General features: G+C 57.0%; 1 protein-coding gene across 2 annotated transcripts in view; it reads right to left on the bottom strand.

Moving 5' to 3' along the window:
* ADARB1 (adenosine deaminase RNA specific B1) overlaps positions 1–19,277 on the bottom strand; it is a 75,927-nt gene that overhangs the window by 41,931 nt on the left and 14,719 nt on the right. For both annotated transcript variants that reach the window (XM_059392508.1, XM_059392509.1), the window contains one exon: positions 2,479–2,553. In XM_059392508.1, the coding sequence (XP_059248491.1) occupies positions 2,479–2,553 (75 nt within the window). Of the gene's footprint in view, positions 1–2,478; positions 2,554–19,277 lie in introns of those variants that run through there.

Raw genomic sequence — 19,277 nt, 5'->3', positions numbered from 1 at the left:
AAGACGTAAGACTGAAACTGCAAACGGCCTACAACTTCCTAACATTCTAAGTAAAGCCAGTGATTTTGTCTTTTTTTTTTAAACAAATATTTGATGGACTTACAGAATAATGTGATTATTCTACCTTTTAAGGATAGTTTCTGTTTACAATTAATAAGGATAATTTTAAAAACCTTAAAGTTCAAGGCAAAATAAATATAATTTTAATTTCAAAAAGGGGAATAGGAAAGTATTCACTCTTCTCTGTAAGTTTATCAAGACTTAAAAAAGAAAAAAACGGAGAAAAACCCCATGTGTTCCAGATTCATTTTCATAGGCTGCCTGCCGGGAGGCTAAGCGGGACAGACAGTCTGGGCTGCCGGCCGCCAGGCCCCAAGGTTCAAGTTCTCGAGCTTCCAGAGCTGAGACGCAAGTACGATGCCCTGGACACGGCCGAGGGCGAGAGGCGGGAGCGGAGACGGCTCTCTGACACCGGCGAGTGCCCCGGGGCCCCCACACACACCACTTCTCCCAGTTCGCAAAGCTGACGGAGGACACTAAATTCCCATTTATAACATCCTCCAGCAAAAGCTCGGTAGGTCACTCCTTTCGGTGCTCAAAGGAAACAAAGGTTACAAAGGGCAGAGAGAGACAAATTTCAGACCCACAAGTGAGTAAGAGAAGCGCGCGCCGGACCGCGTACCGCTGGGCTGGAGCCAGAGAAGCCCCCAGCGCGAGGGCCGGGCCACGGCCGCGCGAGCACGCGGGCACACAATCACACACACAGCCTTGGACACAAAGGCTGGCCGTGCACGCATGAACACAACCCGTACTGGGGCGACAGACAGACTTGAGATCGTCAGAAGAAGGTGCTTCCGGGGACACAGGCCACACAGATTCCGGGCTGCCGTCTGCTTCGGGGCTGACACGGCCCCGCTTCCGCCGGACCAGAATTGCTACTACGTGAAGGAAAAGTACATTAGAGGGAGAAGAGGCCCCAGTGCCCCGGCTCTTAAACACACGGAGCTGCTGCTTTATTCCACAGATGTGAACACAACCGCGATGAGCTCTTTCGCTGCCTCTGAAACCACAGCAGATCTAGGGCTGCCCGTCACCTCCAGCTCGGGAACCAGCATCCGTGTCTCCTGCAGAATCACTCAGAAGACTCGTGTACCTTGGAGAGTTACCACAGGGTCTACACACACGCGATGTTTCCACCCAAACCCACGGCTGCCGCTGTGGACAGCCCACGGGCCCGAGAAAAGGAGGCTTGGGGGACAGGTGCTCGCGTGTCCCCATGTGGGGCAGCGCACGGGCCAAAGTGGCCACGGGGAGCGGAACTGACCTCCCGAGGAGGGACTGATGGGGACAGCAGCCTGCAGGAAGCGGGAGGTGGAGCTCGGGTCTCGCTGCTGAAAAGCAAGTGCTCCGGCTCTCTCACGCCCCCGACCACCCAAGAGAGCACTTTCCGTGCGGCTCGTGTGACAGAGGCCCGGCCCGTGGCACATTCCCCACTGCAGAGCCCGTGGAGCAGCCCGTGGGGCAGCAGGCCCAAGGGTAAGGCCTCAGCGGGCCGGTTCTGGGTGAAGTCACAGGGAGCTGGACTGACCTCTGCTCTAGTCACGGGTGACCACGCTCAGTAAAAGGTCACTCGTCATTTCGACCTGCAGGTCTTCCTTGGGAGCCACCGAACACAGACAAGTGAGAATGTACACATGTACATATATCCGAAAAAAATACTGTGTACATATATCGCCAAATGTGCTCTGCTGTAATTTCCACACTAAAAGCTCCCAACTTCTGTGGGAGCCTTTAAACCTTACGCAAATGCAGCCTATCTGGGAATAAAGATAAAACAGAGGACAGGTGTTCGGGGAACGTCTCACAGAGGACACTGCTGCGGAGGGAAGCTGTGCACCCCTGAGGCTCACCAGCCGGCACTCCAGGGAGGACAGTGTGGGGCGCAGAACAGGCCGAACGGTGAGCTCTGGTCCACAACGCCCAAAGGCTCCCGGAAGTCTGGAAGCGAGATCAGCTCCCTTCCCTCAAAGCATGAGAAGAATCCATCGCATTTACAGGGAAAAATCTGGGTAGTGTTATCCTAGATGAGCAAGTATTTAAATTAATCTCAAAGGGTATTTTGGATTGGAACAGATGAAAATCCGGCCGCCTGTGGGAGACCAGGCTGTGATGTCTGATGAAGCCGGGCAGCTCCGTGGCCAGCGCATCCGGAGGCCTGTATTTGCCTCCAGGGACACACACGGCGGCCCAGAGTGACAGACGGTCCCACACACGGCCGTAGGGAAATGCCCACACCAGGTACCAACACCTCCTGTAGAGAACACATCAGAGACTGCAAACAGCCACCGTCACTGGTGTAGGAAATACTGTAGGAAAGAATCACTTTTCCCAAATTAGTCCCATTAGAAAGACTGACAAGAACACTAGGGCTCGAGCGGAGAGCGAGCTACTCGGTGCCACACGGCAGGCCGGTCTTACTCGTGTTTTCTTCATCTTCTGTGTCCATGGCAAGGGCCTTCTGAGGGCTTCTTGACCGGCGGAGGCGGTTTCTGTCTGAAAGACAACAAGGAAAGACTGGTCAGTGTGCCCGTCACGTGAGCAGATGGCGTCCGCCTGCTCCGTGCTCCTTTACGACAAGCTAAAGAAGATAGTCCCGGACAAGGATGGTTAGGTCTGCGGCCCAGGACGGGACATCTGCGTGGTCAGGGACACCGAGGGGCCGCCGCCCGGGGCTGCGCCTTCAGGAGGCGCCGGCAGGAAGGGACTGTCCCATGACTCCAGGGCCACTCCGAGGAGAGTGGCCCCGCGGCAGGGGCTGGGTCCCAGGGGACAGCGAGGACAAGGATGTGTCAGAGGGAGCTCTCCCACAGCACGAACAAAGACGCGCCAGGTACACGCCGGTCCCCCCGCCGTTTGCTCGCTGCTCGCGGGACTCTGGCCCAGGGCGTAAACGACAGACGCAAGCAGGAGCGCCAGGGTTGCACCGGGCGGCTCGCACCGGGCTGCTCTTCTTCACCCCGAAGGGGTCTCAGGGGGATGCGGCTGAAGAGCACAGGCCTATTCAAACCGGATCTAACCCCTGAGCAACCTGTAACTTCTAATCCTGTGGGCGGGGAAACCACAGGAAGTCCTCCAAGAACAATTACTCCAAGGATCTAACTCTTAACAATGTCACAGTCTCCTCTTCTGCGGCGTCATCCGTACATCATCTGGACCCATCACACTGTGAGCCAGGAAGACAGCATGGCACATGCCGTAGCCACATTTGCTTCGTATAAGAGCAAAATTTATCCCGTAAGTCACTGAGAGGCAATTCAGTTCCTTTAGGAAAATGGTGACTGAAATGCGCCCAATCGTTGCATGTTAGAAATCTCCCGTCTCTCTAAAACGCACGTAGTCTTCACAGCAATCAGCTGTTAACGCTGTTGAACCTCAATGTATATGCACCAAATTTGTGGCTAAACGTTAAATAAGTTTCGATACAGAATCCTTCATTCAAGGGGCACCTGGGGGGCTGGGTTGGTTAAGCATCTGACTCCTGGTTTCGGCTCAAGTTAGGATCTCAGGGTCGTGAGATCGAGCCCCATGCTGGGGGGTCCATGCTCCATGGGGGGGTCTGCTTGGGATTCGTCCCCCCACCCCTGCCCTGCCCCTGTTCTCTCTCTCAAATACATAAATACATCTTTTTTTTTTTTTTTTTAAGAATTTTAGAATTTTAAAGAATCCTTGGGGCACCTGGGTGGCTCAGTTGGTTAAGCATCTGCCTTCAGCTCAGCTCATGATCCTGGAGTCCCAGGATCAAGTCCCACATCGGGCTCCCTGCTCAGCGGGGGGTCTGCTTCTCCCTCTGACCCTCCCTCCTCTCAAATAAATAAAATATTCTTTTAAAAAAAGATCCTTTAAGAAAGTCTTCCACATAGTTTTAAAAGCATTTTTATTTTATATTATATTATCTTATTTTATTTTTTAAGCATTTTTATTTTATATTAGTTAATTACTTCAAGACATGGTTTCTGAAAATGTACTACTTGCAAATCACACTGTGGATAGCACAAAACCTAAATAAATCAGACGGATTCTGCCACTGAGACACCTGGGAGGTGCGGTCAGTCAAGCATCTGACTCTTGGTTTCGGCACGTCGTGAGTTCAGGGTCGTGAGGTCGAGTCCCGTGTCAGGCTCCGTGCTCAGCGGGAGTCTGCTGCAGAGTCTCTCTTCCTCCTTCTGCCCCTCCCCACCGCGCTCGAGCCCGCTCTCTCTCTAATAAGTAAGTGAATACTTAAAAACAATATTATTTGAATAGCTGATTATATTAAGAAATTATTAGTCATCTTCGGTGTGAAAATAGTACTTAAATTTTAGTGACCTATACTTCAGTATTTCAAGATGAAATGAGAACATCTGAGACTTGTTCTTATAAACTAACACGGCACGGCACAGAGAAACGCAGACGCTGTGTGGGTGACACGGGGCAGAAGGCCGGTACGCTCACGCCGGCCGATGGGCACGTGGGTGTTCTTATGCGCTTCTGTATTTGCATGTGTTTTAATATTCCCATTATGGCAAGGTTTAATAAAAAAGTAACTCCCCTGAGTTCCAAAGTGGGAGGGAAGACACAGTCGCGAGTGCAGAAGTCCCACACGCCCTCGGTGGGACACAGGTGCTCTGGGGAGTCCCTCGCGGGACGACGGGGGCACGGGTGCCGACTGGAGCCGGGGGGTCAGGCCAGCTGGGGCGCACCCTGAAGACGAGACGCGGGTGGCAGAGAGGAAAGCACAGAGCTGGTGTGAGACCGACTGTCACAAAGCACTTCAGAGAAACCCAAACTACTACAAACAGCAAACATCCGAGGGGCTCCGAGGGGGGAGGGAGGAAGGCAGACTAGCCGGGGACCAAGGAGAGCTCGGTAGGGAGGGCCCGCCCCTGCCTCTGCATCACCAGCCTGGGAGCCCAGGACGCCCCGACGACACTGGGGATGGGCACAGACACAAACAGAACGAGAACTGTTCTTTCGGCCAAAGGTCCAAGACAGGGAGCTGCCGGCTACATGGGGAACGGGCGGAGTGGAAAGACCCCGCTCGTCCCGGCCACGGTGCAGGGTCGGGGGGACACTCGGGCCGAGGTGCTGAGGGGCCCATCTCATCCCCACTGGGGCTGTCAGGAGACCACAGAAGAGGAGCAAACTTGCAAGCTGTCGGCGGAGGCCCGGGGGAACCAGACCCCCACCAGAGGGCGTGCAGCGTGAGGGACAGTCAGCTAGCACACACGTTTAGGTAAGAGTCAGGTCCTGTAACGTAGTATGTTCATGTTTCAATAAAAATCATTCCTCATACTGACAGCCACGAAGACCCCACACTGAATGAAAACATACAACCAGGAGATGCTGTCCAGAGATGTCAGACTCACTGGAGGAAAGCTTCCGAGCAGCCACTATAACGTGCTTACTAGACAGCCTGAGTCCCCGGGACGGTGTGGAATTGGTATGGGACAGACAAGCAGGTCGCAGTGAGCAGGAGGAAGGACCTCGGAGAAGCTCTCGCCAGCACACCCGGGCAGGTCAGCACAGAAAGGACAGACAGCCCTGTCAGCAGAGTATGCCGGAGCGCGCGACCTCTCCCCCCACGGCAGGCCGCCTGCAGCGGGCCAGGGGCTTCCACGTAAAACACAAACTATAACACCTTTAGGAAATTCATAGGAGAAAACCCTCTGGATCTAGGACGAAGCAAAGACTTTGCAGACTCTTTTGCAGATCAAAAGCGTGATCTTTGACAGGAAAGACTGATAAAGTGGACCTCATCGAAATGAAACACTTCTGCTTAAGACCTTACCGAAAAGATGAAAAGACAAGCTACCGACATGGAGAAAATCTTTGGAAGCCACATAGCCAACCCACACCCTATGTGAGAAATTCTCAAAGCCAGACAATGAAACAAGCCTATCAGAAACTGGGCAGCAGACATGAAGAGCAGTATCACCAACAGGGGTGCACAGACAGCAAATGAGCCCCCGAGACGGTGCCGGACGCCGTCACCCCTCAGGGAGACGCGCCTCGGGCCACATGCGGCTCCAGCACACACCCGTGAGGACGGCTACGAGGGAAAACCGCGGCCACCCCACACTCTGGCAAGGATGCGCAGAAGCACGTCCCACACTCAGCTGGCGGGAACCTAGCAGGTGCAGCCGCCCCGGAGAACAGTCTCGCGGTGTCTTAAAAACGAAACATGTGCATTCATTCAGAGAAATGAAGACATGGTCACATAGAAAATGGATACAGGGGGATGCTGGTGGGTTCGGTGGAGCGTGTGACTCTTGATCTCGGGGTTGTGAGTTCAAGCCCCACGTTGGGAGTAGAGAGGACCTGAGAAATTTTTATATACGTACATGCGTGCTCAGAGCCACTCGATTCACAGTAACCCCAAACTGGGAAAACCCAGGGGCCCCTCAACAGCTGAACGATGAACTACAATACGGTCCATCCACACCACGGAACACGGTGTGGCAATAAAAAGCAACAGACTGTTGAGATACACAAGCACCTGGGTAGATTCCCAGAGAATGAGAACGCGTGGAAAACCCCGATCTCATGGTCCGTTGCATGGACCTGTGTGCAGCCCACGATGCGCACTACTGCGGAAATGAGAAAACTGCAGGTGGAGAACAGGTCGGGGCCACCAGGGCTCGGGAAGAGGTGGCTGTGGCTATAAAAGGGCAGCAGGAGGGACCCCTGCAGCGCTAGAATGTTCTGGATCTTGACTGTATGGAGGTCAATATCCTTGTCGTAACAGTGCTCTGTGGAAAGCAAGCAGGGCTCTCGTGTTATTTCTAACAGCTGCCTGTGAACTGTCGTGATCCCAAAATGAGACGTTCAGTTAGACGTAGACACAGGCACACGCGATCATTAACCAATAACTGGTCCACAGAGAGGGCCGGCTTCCCTGCAGGTCCGGCGCCAGGAAGACGGCACGTGCAGTGATGGGGAGGGGGAGTCTGCACCACGGGACAGGCTTGGCCCTCGTGGAGCTCACCTGACTGGGGGAGCTCACCTCGCTTACCTGCTCCCACATACTAAAATTCTAAAAACGGACACAGAAAATGTCTCACGGTAGAAAATCATCAGGCTATGCACAGTGGCAAGTGGGTACGTGCATATTAAGAACAGACGCCAGAAATTTCTTGCAGAGCAGAAGCCAACATTTCCAGCATCTACAGATGCCAACTCTGGTACCGAAGGTTATAAAACAAACCAAAATAATAAATGCAAGCACTGCAGGGCATTTCACAGAACCATTTTTCTTTCATTCGCAAAAGCACTTTTTATGGCCTGCACGATAAACAAGAAAGAATTAAAACCCCGTGAAAAAACCGCATATCGAACAAAATTCCAAAAATGGCCAGTTAAAGAATAGCTTTCTTCGACAGCAATATTCGAATAATCTCCCTAATGCAACAGGAAGTAAGCTAAACTGGGGGGGCACTGAAGTGTGAAAAGACCCTTCAAGTTGGCATCAAAAGACCGGATTTAAGTGGGTTCCAGGTACAACTGCAGCCTCCCTTTGTCTGGCAGCACGAGGCGAGCTGGATCCAGAGTTTATGTGGGAAAAGGAACGGTCTGAACAGTCGTGCGGCGATGAGGCCCGGCTCGCCCTCCTGGACTGGACCTGATGGGACGCCAGCGCCCAGGACGGCACGTGCGGTTCAGACTGACCGCCAGGGTGACGGCTGAGCAGCTGGGGGGCAGTGAGCACACTCAGAAGTCCGCAGTGTGGCCACGGTGGTGGCCCGCGTCAGGGACGGGCACTTCCTAACACACCAGACTGGACGCTGGGTGACCGCACACAACTGACTTCAAATAACACAAGTCAACCGGCCATGTGCTCGTTCCTAAGTGGACGTGCTATTATTCACACCTTTGTAGATGCTTATGCTGTAAGACAGCGTGACTGCGGCAGTGCCCTCTCCTCGCAAGACAGCGAGGCTGCGCTCACTCCTACCCTTTTACGCCCTCCCTCTTCCTTAGTGAAATAGGTATTCTGGAATGAAATATAAAGAACATGACTTACTTGTATTGAAAATGTGTCAGAACTTGAATATATTCTATTGTGCTGCTGGAAATGCTATCATTAGGAATTCACTAAAAACGTATAGATTAAAAAGTATTTAAGGGGGGCCTGGGGGGCTCAGTGTGTTGAGCCGCTGCCTTCGGCTCAGGCCACGATCCCAGAGTCCGGGGATCGAGTCCCACATCGGGCTCTCTGCTCAACAGGGAGCCTGCTTCCCTCTCTCCCTCTGCCTGCCTCTCTGCCTGCTTGTGATCTCTGTCTGTCAAGTAAATAAATAAAATCTTCCAAAAAAAAAAAAAGTGTTTAAAACAAGCAGTAAACTTGGTTAAGATTACTAGCAATTATTACTAGATTTTATCCATTTTATTCTCAAAACAGAATGGCTGTAAGAAAAGTTTTACTTATTATTTGCAGCTGCTACGGGTTTTATCTTTAACAGTCATACACAGCAAATTTTTAAACACAGAAGTGTTAGGATGGAGATGATTTGTGTTGATACTTTACTACAAATCAAGCAACTTGCTAAAGTCTAGATTAATTTTTTAGCCATAGCAAAAATGCCAAGTGATGATTTGGCTATTTAACAAAAGTAACTGAAATATATAATTCTTATATCATTTGAAAGAAAATAATCTGAAATTCAACAACTTAATCCAGCACCTTTAGAGAACAAACCTCACGATTTATATTTTGCTTTCACCATTATATGAACAAAATAATATCCCTGGAGAAGGAACGGACAAATAGAGCAATGGGACAGCACAGAGCGCCCCGAAACACAGCCACACACACGCTGCCCCAGGCACTAGGCAACCCGCGTCTTCAACAAGTGGGCGGGAACAACGGCACGTCCACACGCAAAAAGTGGCTCTAGACACAGACCTCACGCTCTTGACGATGCTCTCACCGTGGATCACAGACTCCATGCAGAATGCGAAACGATCAAACGGAGAAGACAACACAGGAGAAATCCTGGGGGACCCTGCAGAGGGGGTGACTTTTCACACTCAGCAGCAAAGGCACAATCCGAGAAAGAGAGGACGGATGAGCCGGCTTTGTTAACGCGTCAACCTGTGTTCTGTGAAAGACCGTGTCAGGAGAGTGAGAAGACGAGCCACAGCCTGGGAGCAAGCATTTGCCAACGACACCTCCGATCCAGGACAGTGATCTGTGATGTATAAAGAGCTCTGGAAACTCAACAATGAAACAAATGACCTTTTAGAAACGGACAAAGGACCTGAACAGAGAAGACACACAGACGGCCAATCAGTAAAGCTGCCCCACATCCCAGGTCACCGGGGAGATGAAACTCAAACAGCGGCGACACCGCTGTACCCCTCCGAGAGCGGCCACGGTCTGGCGAGGACGGGAGCGCCCGGAGCGCCCGGGCACGGCTGCGGGGAAAGCAGGTGGTGCCGCCACCTCGGAAGGAGGTTTGGTGGTTTCTCCCAAGACGAAACCTGCTCTTCCCACCCGACCCGGCGATCGCACTCCCTGAGGTCCCCCCATGGCGGACGGGAACACACACCCCCAAAGAAACCCGCACACGAGGGTGGCGGCAGCTCCGTGCGTAACTACCAACCCCTGGAAGCCACCCAGGAGCCCTCCAGCGGGTGGACGGACACGGGAACTGTCCCTCCAGCCATGGGAGGGTGTTCAGCACGAAGAGGACATGAGCCATCCCGCCATGAGGGGACGCGGGGGGCCGTGAGTGTGTGTCAGAGTGACAAGAGCTGGTCTGAGAAGGCTGCGGCCCATGTGATCCCAGCGACAGGACTCTCTGGCAAAGGCATAGTCATGGGGCTGGTGACGGGTCGTGTTGCAGGGGCGGGGGGAGGAGGGAGGGGGGATGAACGAGTAAACCACAGAGGCTTTTTAAGGCCGTGAAAACAAGGTGTGTGGCACTGCAGGGGTGGCTGCGAGCTGTCCCACACGTGTGCAAAGGTGGTAACGGTGTGTGAGTGCAGCCTTATCCGCTGTGACACACACCCCACTCCGGGGGCAGAGAGACACAGGCGGTCTCCCCGGTTCTGCTAGGAACCTCTCACTGCTCTAAAACACGAAGTCCCCGTTTTTGAAGACAGCACCAATGCACACGGACACTCGCGACGCCGTGGGGAACGCTGATGAGAAGCACATCCACGGAGCCAGCGGAGCACAGTGCCGGGAGGGCGGCCGGCAGCCGGTGCGCGCGTGGAGTTAGCGGGCTCATGTGCGCGTACAGGTCGCCAGCAGCGGGTGCACAAACCGGCAGGAGCGACCGCTAGAGACAACTCGTCCTTCGCCATCAGACGAATGCAGGAGCTGGCGCGGTGCTGAGCTGTGGGTCCGGATCCCCCTCAGGAAGGAGCTGCAGGCTGAGCGCAGGGGCACGCGGACGCAGAGCTGGCGGGGACAGCGCTGGGGGGGGGGCACAGGAGACCCGGCTCCCAGGCGACCTGGCCGGGGCCTCTGGCATCTTCTGGCTGGGCTGCAGGTCTGGTAGTGATCCCATCAGTGCATGTGTGTGTGAGCCTGGGCCCTCGCTTGCCCTACCAGCTCCCGCACACGCGCAGCAGGAGCTCCAAGCCACCCACCCCCGGCCTCTGTGTGGCCACGCTCACCAGGCATCTGGGGCCAGGCCCCTTGCGACCTGCCTGTGACGTGGCCACGCCCCCACACGGGAGCCGCCTCTTCTCCAGGTGACCGGGAAGTCCTCCCACGCACAAGCATGGCACTTAGAACCACACCCAGGCTTCCCCACAGCCCCCAGGAACCGGGAGGCCACCTCCCCCCGCACAGGGGACCTCCCTGGCCCCACTGTCCCTATGCCCGACCTTAGGGCCTTCTTCAGCGCTCTCCCAACTACTCTTCTGCATGGGGCCCTGTGCTCTTGGGTCACGGGGCCTGCCGTGCTCCCCCCGCCGCGCCCTCCCCCCCGTCAGTGCAGGCGGCCCCCCCCCCCCGGGAGGTTCGGCCGCTGTCCTGCCCAGGGCGCCCTCCGCCTTCCTCCCCTCACTGAGGCTTACGACGCGCGGCCTGACCCCTGCTTGTCGCCCGTCTCCCCCACGCCCCCACCGGGCCTCCGGACTGCCTCTGGTTGCCCAGCACCTGCCTGCACGGACAGGCCCGACAGCGAGCCCGAGCTCCTCCAGCTCCAGCTCCGACTCCGAAGCCCTGGGTCTGAGCTACGCAGGCCTTGCCTCTGCTCAGACAACCTGCACAAGCTCACAGCTGCATAGGTGCCCCTGCCTCCAGCTCCTGCCCCCGGCCCAGAGTCTCTACTTGCTGCCACAGCTGTTTTCCCCAAAACAAGCTGCACTGTGCTCCGAGAACCACACACACCCAGGACCCCCCCACCCGACCGTGGGACAGGAGCACGGGGTGCTGGCTGATCCCAGCTTCCGTTCCCTTCAGAGCTGCTGCTCTAATGAGGGCATGTGGTCATCTGTGCCAGAAGGAAAGGCGCAGGATTTTACCCATTTTTCCCAATTTATAATTTTTACTGAAATGTGCCAACTAGATGTCAACTCGTGCAAAGACAGAGGAGCTACTGTTAACAATCCAGACCTCATTAGAGCACACACAGCCCGAGCCGCTGAGCCGGGCCCGACTCTGCATGGTGGCACGGGCAGAGGCGCTCCCCCGCCCGGGTGCCCTGAGCAGAAACCAGGCCAGCAACAAGCCAGCAGACACAAAGCAGACAGTAAGCGTGCGCACAGCCATGGCCAAGATCAGAGTCCGCAAGTTCCAACACGATTCTGCTTACTGGCTTCCACTCACCAATAAGCACCCACTATCTCAGGTTTCCAAGCGTACCCCCGGCACGCTGACTTCCACTCCCAGATGAGCTCTTCCCTCCACGGTGGCACACCCCTGGGCTCGCGACACCTGGAGCTAGGGGTGCCGCAGGCCTCGGAAGCCCCGGCTAGGGCTCTGGCTGTCCAACCGCAACGAGGCCGCACCCCCTCCCCAGAGCGCTCCTCTCGGGGCAGACCCCTCCCTCCCACCAGGCCTCAGAGCCAACGGTCCCTGCTTGCAACCCCCCCGTTGGGCGGCACTCAGCCAAGCCAAAGTGCTGCTTGCTGTGGAGGACGGGTGTCCCCCTGGGGAGTCCCCAGCCCTCTGACCACATCTCGACGGCTGCCTGTGGCTCTCTGAGCAGCTGTCTGTGAAACGCGTCTACGATGAAACACACTCCCTTGCCCCTCGAGTCCTTAAACCCGAAGCAGCTGTAGCGTGGTCCCCGTCGGTGGGAGAGGACAGTTCAGGAGGAGAAATGTCTTCCCGGCAGCCACGACCTCGCTCTTAGATGCGCCGTCAAAGCCTTGCGGGAGGCCAAGCTTCCCAGCACCCACTTGCTCGTGGCCTGCAAGATGCCACTCGCTGGGGTGACCGGCCCCCGTGCCTGTTTCAAGTTTCAGCTCTGTGGCCTCAGGCAAGGGTCTGCTGTGACCCGCACAGCCTGCGGCCTGCGTGCGTCAAGCCCCTGAGCACCGCCGGCGGTATCTGGACGCGGCGGCACAGCCAGGCCCTCACCCTCCTGCTCGTCCCCGTGCCGGCGCCCGAGGCTGCTGCTGGTGACTCTGCACCACAGGAGACAGACGGTCACCGAAACACCAGATACCGCGACAACAGCCGACAAACGCAGGGGATGATTCTGTCTGTGCCACAAGTCCCACGGCAGACGGGAGAAACCTCGATTATTGGCAATCTCCGGGGAACCAAGAAATGTATTTTCAAAGTCACATCCCAACTTGACCTTCCCAGAGCAACCCCTGAACTCCGCGTCTGACACCTTGGTGACCCCCAGGCCAGAGGGGGTAAGACCAGAGCCAGAGGAACGCCAGCCCCAACTAAGACACCAGCGGCCAACAAAACCCATTCTTACTTATGATGAAAGCCCCTAACATGAGGTGTTCGAGTCCCACCCAGAAAGATTTCCAGCCAACCAGGATTCTAGACACATGAACTCGCAACTCTCCCCTTCCAGGTAACCAGTTCACTAGGCTGAGCGCTGGGGAAGCCGCACAGAGCAGAGCAGCAAGCGGCCACGGTCCGCGAGCCCACACCGCCCGGCACCACCGCCACGGCGGAGGAAGCGAGTGGGTACACTGCGGCACCCGCAAACACAGAACACCGAGGCAACTTGCTCTGGGGCTCCAAAAGCCGAGCCCCCGTGCCCCCCAGCCCCGGCCCCTCGGCCAGCAGCCGGTGGGTGTGGCAGCCGGCGCCGGCGCCTCCGGGAAAAGCTGACCTCTCCACGCGCTCTTGCCGAGTCCCCTGGACACGCGGCCGTGCATCTCCCTGCATGCTCAGGCACTCGGAGCCCCCGGGCCAGAAGGCAACACCTTCTCGATGAGCTGACCTGAAGCCTCAGTGACCTCCCGGTGCCAGCCTGCCTGAGAGTAAGACGCGCGTCTCCCCGGCCACTTCTCAGGAGCCAGCTACAGTCAGTAACACGAGGACGGACACCTGATTTAAGAAAAGGTACACGACAGAACAGAACTTACAAAAGGACAAACGTGGACGGGCTCTCATAAGCTTTCCAGTTCCGCTTCGTTCGTCGTGAGCCCAGGAAGACGTCCGCTGCCAACCAGTCAGGAAGCATGAAAAGCACAGGCTGGCTGAGCTACAGGGAAGCGGTCCCCGTACAGTGACCGGAAAGAAGTGGCCCCCACGAAGGCCAAGGCTGTGCCTGCTGCAGGAGGCTCTGGCCTTCTCCATGGTGGCGTCCAGAGAGCAGAACCCTCCCAGGACTCAGCAGGGACTGGGTAGGAGCGAGCCGGGGGCCGTAAGAAATGCTTTGAGCACTGGAGTCGGGAGGGGGTCTGCGAGAGGGTGCTGACCTCCCAGGGGCTGCTGGGAGGGCCCAAGGCACAGTCGGTGTCCCTGGGCTCCCACCATAACAACACAACACAAAGGCTCAACCGCCACGAGCCTTCGCACTCTGAGCCCGGTCCTAACAACTGGAGGAAACTAGTAAGACTTATCCTTATAGTCAAAGATTTAGTAACAAGAATTACTGCCTTTGCTTTTTTATAAAGTTCATTCTGCGTCTGTACTTCCTAATTCCTGCCATAAACATTGCTTCTATAACGAGAAAAGCAGACTTTTTATTCTAGGCCAACCTTCTACACACCCGGGCGCGCGGCTTACTGCAGACTCTGAAAGTGGGCCAGGGCGCGGCAGGCGCCACCCGAAGCCAGCGGCTCTGTCCCTGAAGCCCGCCCGCGGCCGCCGCCGCCAGACACATGCCCTTCCCGCTGGTGCTCGGCAGAGAGCGGATGCCCGCGGACTTCGGCGTCATGTCAGAGCTCAGAGGGACAGTGCAGAGCTGAGCTATGGGCAGAACGGGACCTGCTCACGAGAGGACAAGCCGATGGGCCGTGGGACCGCCGGGGAAGGAGCGACCACTCTGGCTACCTGGGGGCACCGCGGGGACGGCTGCTCAGCGACCTTGGGCAGGCCGCCCAGCTCACCAGGAGCCTCCGTAAAATGATGTCACTCGTACAGGGACCAAAGGACTCTAAACCCTGAACAACGCCGTAAGTCGGAGGCACTTACTCCCTTCAATACCGCCGTGACACACACGATTCTAAACACGCCTATTCTACTCCCAGCAAATACACGGAAACGGGTTTGCCCAAGATTAGATTTTGTGGCTGGTGAGGCCCCCAGCAAACCGTTCAGACGGTCGCCGGCTCTCACACGGCCCTCGCCACGTCAGGTGGGGCCCTAGAGGACAAGCAAGAACCCCAGGACCGAGCCGGCGGCTGGGGGATGATGGCCCCCTCAGAACACGCTGGGCCAGAGGGCATAAGCCCAGCCGGGCAAGACTTCCCCAGCGGTGGTCCCAGGCTACCCGCCCCGGGCGGGCCGTCTGACGTGGCGGGCAAAGACACGGGTGTATCGCCTGGGCCGCCGCCGCCGCACTCTCCGTGCTGTGGCCATGCTTCCAGGCCTGGCCACGTGGCCTCCTGTGTGCTTCCCCGAATTCTTGCCCATCTTTCTCTGCGGGACCGGGGTGGCGGTGACCCCCCAGGGTGACTCCGGAACCTTCTGTCAAAGAAGGAAAGAGGCCTGAGTCCCTGGGTGCCTGCGAGGGCCAGCTGTGTCTGAGCACCGGGCTGGCCCGTCCCACGGTCAGTGCCTCCAGCCACCCCCCTCACCCGCACGTGCGTGTGTGTGCACGCTCACGCACACAGACCTCCGTGCCCTCCCCCGCCCCTGGCTGCCTCTCCCGCTCCTCAACGCGGCGAGAGCAACCTCAGGGAGGCACACACCTGGCGGAAGCTGGGTTCCAGAACCACAGAGTCCCATCACCGGCTCAGAACCAAGAGGAGGGGAAGAGAAACCTTCACAAAGCACTGTTTTTACAACCATTCTTCGTCCTTCAAGACAGACACACAGTCACACTGCACTTGCAATCCTGTCTGCTCTCTTATCACTGCCTCACTAAAACCCCGGTTATTTGAAAAATACGCTTCATTTTCTGGAATCAAAGGAAAAGCAGACAGGAAGGCGCACGAACAGTAATGACGAAGGGAGGAAGGAGCACGGCCGAGACCCGAGGCCCTTCCCGCAGCACTCCGAGAACAACCTCACCTGTCTCACCCTGGGTTTCCCTCACAATGTCTCCCGCCAGCCCAGCGCGGCTCCGTCTCCCAATGTCTCCGCTAGCCGAAGCAGCCCCTTCAAGCGAGTGGGGCCCCTCGTGTGCTGGGAAGCCCCTCAGCGTGAATGCCAGGAGATACACCCAGACGTCTGGCACAACAGGTTCAGGAAACCTGGGCCTTCGATCGGTCACTGCTGCTCACTGGTGGGGGCGGAGCTCCGCGGCGGTCCTGCCACGTGTCCTTCTCCTGGCAGACACGGGGACTTCCACTCTGACCGGAGACTGGAAGGTCCGTCCCTCCCTGATACAGAGCAGAGCAGCCACGCGTCACCCATCCGCCCTCGTCCTCCACCACGGCCCATTCCAGAGCAGATCCCGAGCCTTCACACTGGGCTGTCCTTCTGCTGCCGCCGCCCTAGCTCCGACACCTGCCCTGTGCGCACCCAAATCCCCAGTGCCAGCACACAAAAGGCTCTAATGGGCACCTGTCGGATGGATGGACAGACGGACGGACGGATGGATGGGTGGGTGGGTACGGAGAGAGAAGGAAGGAAGGCTGGATGGACAGACAGAGGGACGCACGGAGAGATGAGGGGTGAGTGAGGAGATGCGCGGATGAACGGATGGGTCGACGGATGGCTGCGCGGGAAAGACGGCTGACGGACAGACAGACGGGGACAGACGGCTGAGCAGACGGACGAACGGACGGGCAGACGATGGGTGGGTCAGTGATGAGCGGATGGATGCGTGAACGGGTGTGAAGACGGATGGATGAACCGACGGACGGACGGACAGGCGGACGGATGAACACTTGGGAGGATGGGTGGGTCACGGGTGAGTAGATGGACGGACGGATGGGCGGACGGATGGAGGGACGAGCATGTGGGCAGACTGGTGGACGGGTGGGCGGACCACCCGACGGGCAGACGGACGGCGGACGGGGTGGACGAGTGGGGAGGGGCGGATGAGTGGACGGATGGGTGGACGGATGGGTGGACGGACAGACGGATGAACAGATGCCACCCCACCCTGCGTCTCGAGCTGCCAAGTGCTTCGCACCTTACAAAGAGGCACGTTCTCAGCAAGGTGAAGCCAGGGCTGCCGCGAGGGAAGGAGCCTGCTCGCTCCTCAGGTCCGCGATCGGCCCGCAGCCGGCGGCATCTCCTCGCTCTGCGAAGGACAGAGGGCAGGAGGCTTCCGTGCCTTCCTCCGGCAGTGTCAGGAAGCACACCTCTACGGGGCTGGGTCTCCGCGTCTACAGAAGGTGCCCAAACCCCGCTTCCTCTTCCGCCCTGCGACGTGGGAGGGCCCAGCCCCAGACCGGCGCGGTGCAGAGCTGCGGCCCGTGGGACAGGGGTCGTCAGATGGCCTGCGCCCAGGTAGGGGGTTCTCACACCTGAGACAAAACGCTCCCCGAGAAAGCCTTTGATCCGGAACACAGAGCTCGTTCACACAATGATGGGGGGAAGGGGCTCTGGGTCTTCCCCCCGACCCCCCCGCCCCAACGTGTCTTTACTCAGCAGCTGTGCCAGCCCTGGAAAGAAGGCAGCTGACGCCGTCCCCGGGGCTGGCCAGGGCCCAGGAAGGGTGGTGCGCAGCGCCTACCTGTCCCAGCAGCATCTGCTTTACGGGGGGCCTGGTCAGCACTTGAGCTGCACGTGGTTCCCTTCCAGGCGCAACTTCCGGCCGACTCCTCTCACCGTCTGAGCCTCAGCCAGTCAACAGCCCATGCCCTGCCCTAGAGGAGGTAGTAACTACGTGGGTCATTGAGAAGCCACGAAAAATCCCTGAAATCTTAGCATTCCTGAAGCCAACAAGTAACCCGCTGCTGTTGTTCTCAAAAAACTAATTCCATTTGAAAAAGCTGGGCCTGGAGGCTGCTTGAGATCTTCTCTCTGCCCCTCCCCTGCCTCTCTAAAAAAAATACTGAAAAAGCTCACCTGATACCAGTCTTAGGAAAAATTCAACACACACGATTCGGAGCACCTTAACATTACGGAATACTAAGAGAAGATGCTGTACATCTTGTAAAATTTGGTTCATCCGGTATGAACGGAATGGCCAAGCTTAAAAATACTGGTTTTTATTTTTTCAAGATTTACTCACTTATTTTGAGAGAAAAGAGCGAGCGAGCTCACGGGAGCAGGGAAAGGGCAGAGGGAGAGGGAGAGTCTCCAGCGGATTTAGACTTCCCACCAGGCACGCAGCCTGACACAGGGCTCGATCTCAGGTCCCGGAGATCATGACCTGAGCTGAACCCCAGAGTCCAACCTGATGGCTGCCCAGCGCCGAGACTGATCATTTTGAACGGCAGAAGGGCTGCCACCACATGAGGCGCCGCTCAGCGCCAGCCACAGCGCATTTACGCCCGCGGGAGTGCCCGGGAGTGCCCGGCGCACGCGACTCGCTCGACCCCGCGGCTGCAGTGCCGTACCCTGTGGCGTGCTCGGCCTCCCCGGACGCCGGCCGACGGCGCAGCCTATTTGGGGGTGACTGTTCTACTGAAGAAGGTGGTTCTAGAATGCATGAAGGAAACATTTTAACAAACCGTTTGAATTACAGCAAGTTCCCCCCCAAAACCATGATCCCTGTGGCTTTCAGTATTTTCCCCAAACTAAATGTTTAGTGATGAAGGGCCAGGAGAAAACAGCGGCCAGCCTGGATTGAGGGCATTTGAGCGAAAGTTCTTGCAGTTTCCGTTGTCTGTCTTTGTCCTCCTTCTCCACGGCTCCTGCTAAGGACATTCGGCTTCTGATGCTTAACTCGGGAACAAAGAGCAACACCGCCGCCTGAGGCAAGGGTCTGTGACAGCCGCACTGAAGACACGCGTCCCCCGGGGACGGCGCCGTGTGTCCCGGAGGCACAGCACCCCTGAAGTCGGCAGATCGCGAAGCCCTCGCTGCGCCCAGACGCAGAGCTCTGCGGGACCCATCTCCGTAGACGCAGCAGGATGCTGTCATCTCAGATTGCTGCTCCAAAATCGGTTTCTTCTTCTCTTCCCGGGGAGGCCCCACTGAAAACTGGCTCACCTCATTCCCTGAAGGGCCGACGGTCTCTGCCACAAAACAGCCCCAGGGTGCCGGGGCGGTGACAGCCCTACCCAGCCAGAGAGAGAGGCTCCCTGGACAGCAGGCGGCTCCCTCGCCCGAAGCCTCTTTACCCCGAAGACCCACTGTGTCAGGTAACCCGGAGCACACGAGGACGGCACCCTCTCAACACGCTCATGGCAACGACGCGCCCCAGGCCAGTGCGGTGTGATCTTTACAGCCACGGACAACGTTTAGGTCTGGTGTCAAGAAAGACACAGAGATTTTCAATGTCTTAAAACATCTGGTTGAACTGGAGGCTAAAAACTACCCGGGGTCGAATGCAAGGAAGTTGTTCTCTGTGTTGTCAAAAGCAGTTTTTTGTTTTTTGGGTTTTTCTTAAGATTTTATTTATTTGTCAGAGAGAGAGGGAGAGTGAGCACAGGCAGACAGAGTGGCAGAGGGAGAAGCAGGCTGCCCACGGAGCAGGGAGCCCGATGCGGGGCTCGACCCCAGGACACTGGGATCATGACCTGAGCCAAAGGCAGCCGCTTAACCCACTGAGCCACCCAGGCACCCCTCAAAAGCAGTTTTA

Source organism: Mustela nigripes, chromosome 2 (assembly GCF_022355385.1).
Source record: "Mustela nigripes isolate SB6536 chromosome 2, MUSNIG.SB6536, whole genome shotgun sequence".
NCBI classification, from domain to species: Eukaryota; Metazoa; Chordata; class Mammalia; order Carnivora; family Mustelidae; genus Mustela; species Mustela nigripes.
Note: the sequence above shows the minus strand (reverse complement) of the source record. Positions and strands in the feature narration are given on the sequence as shown.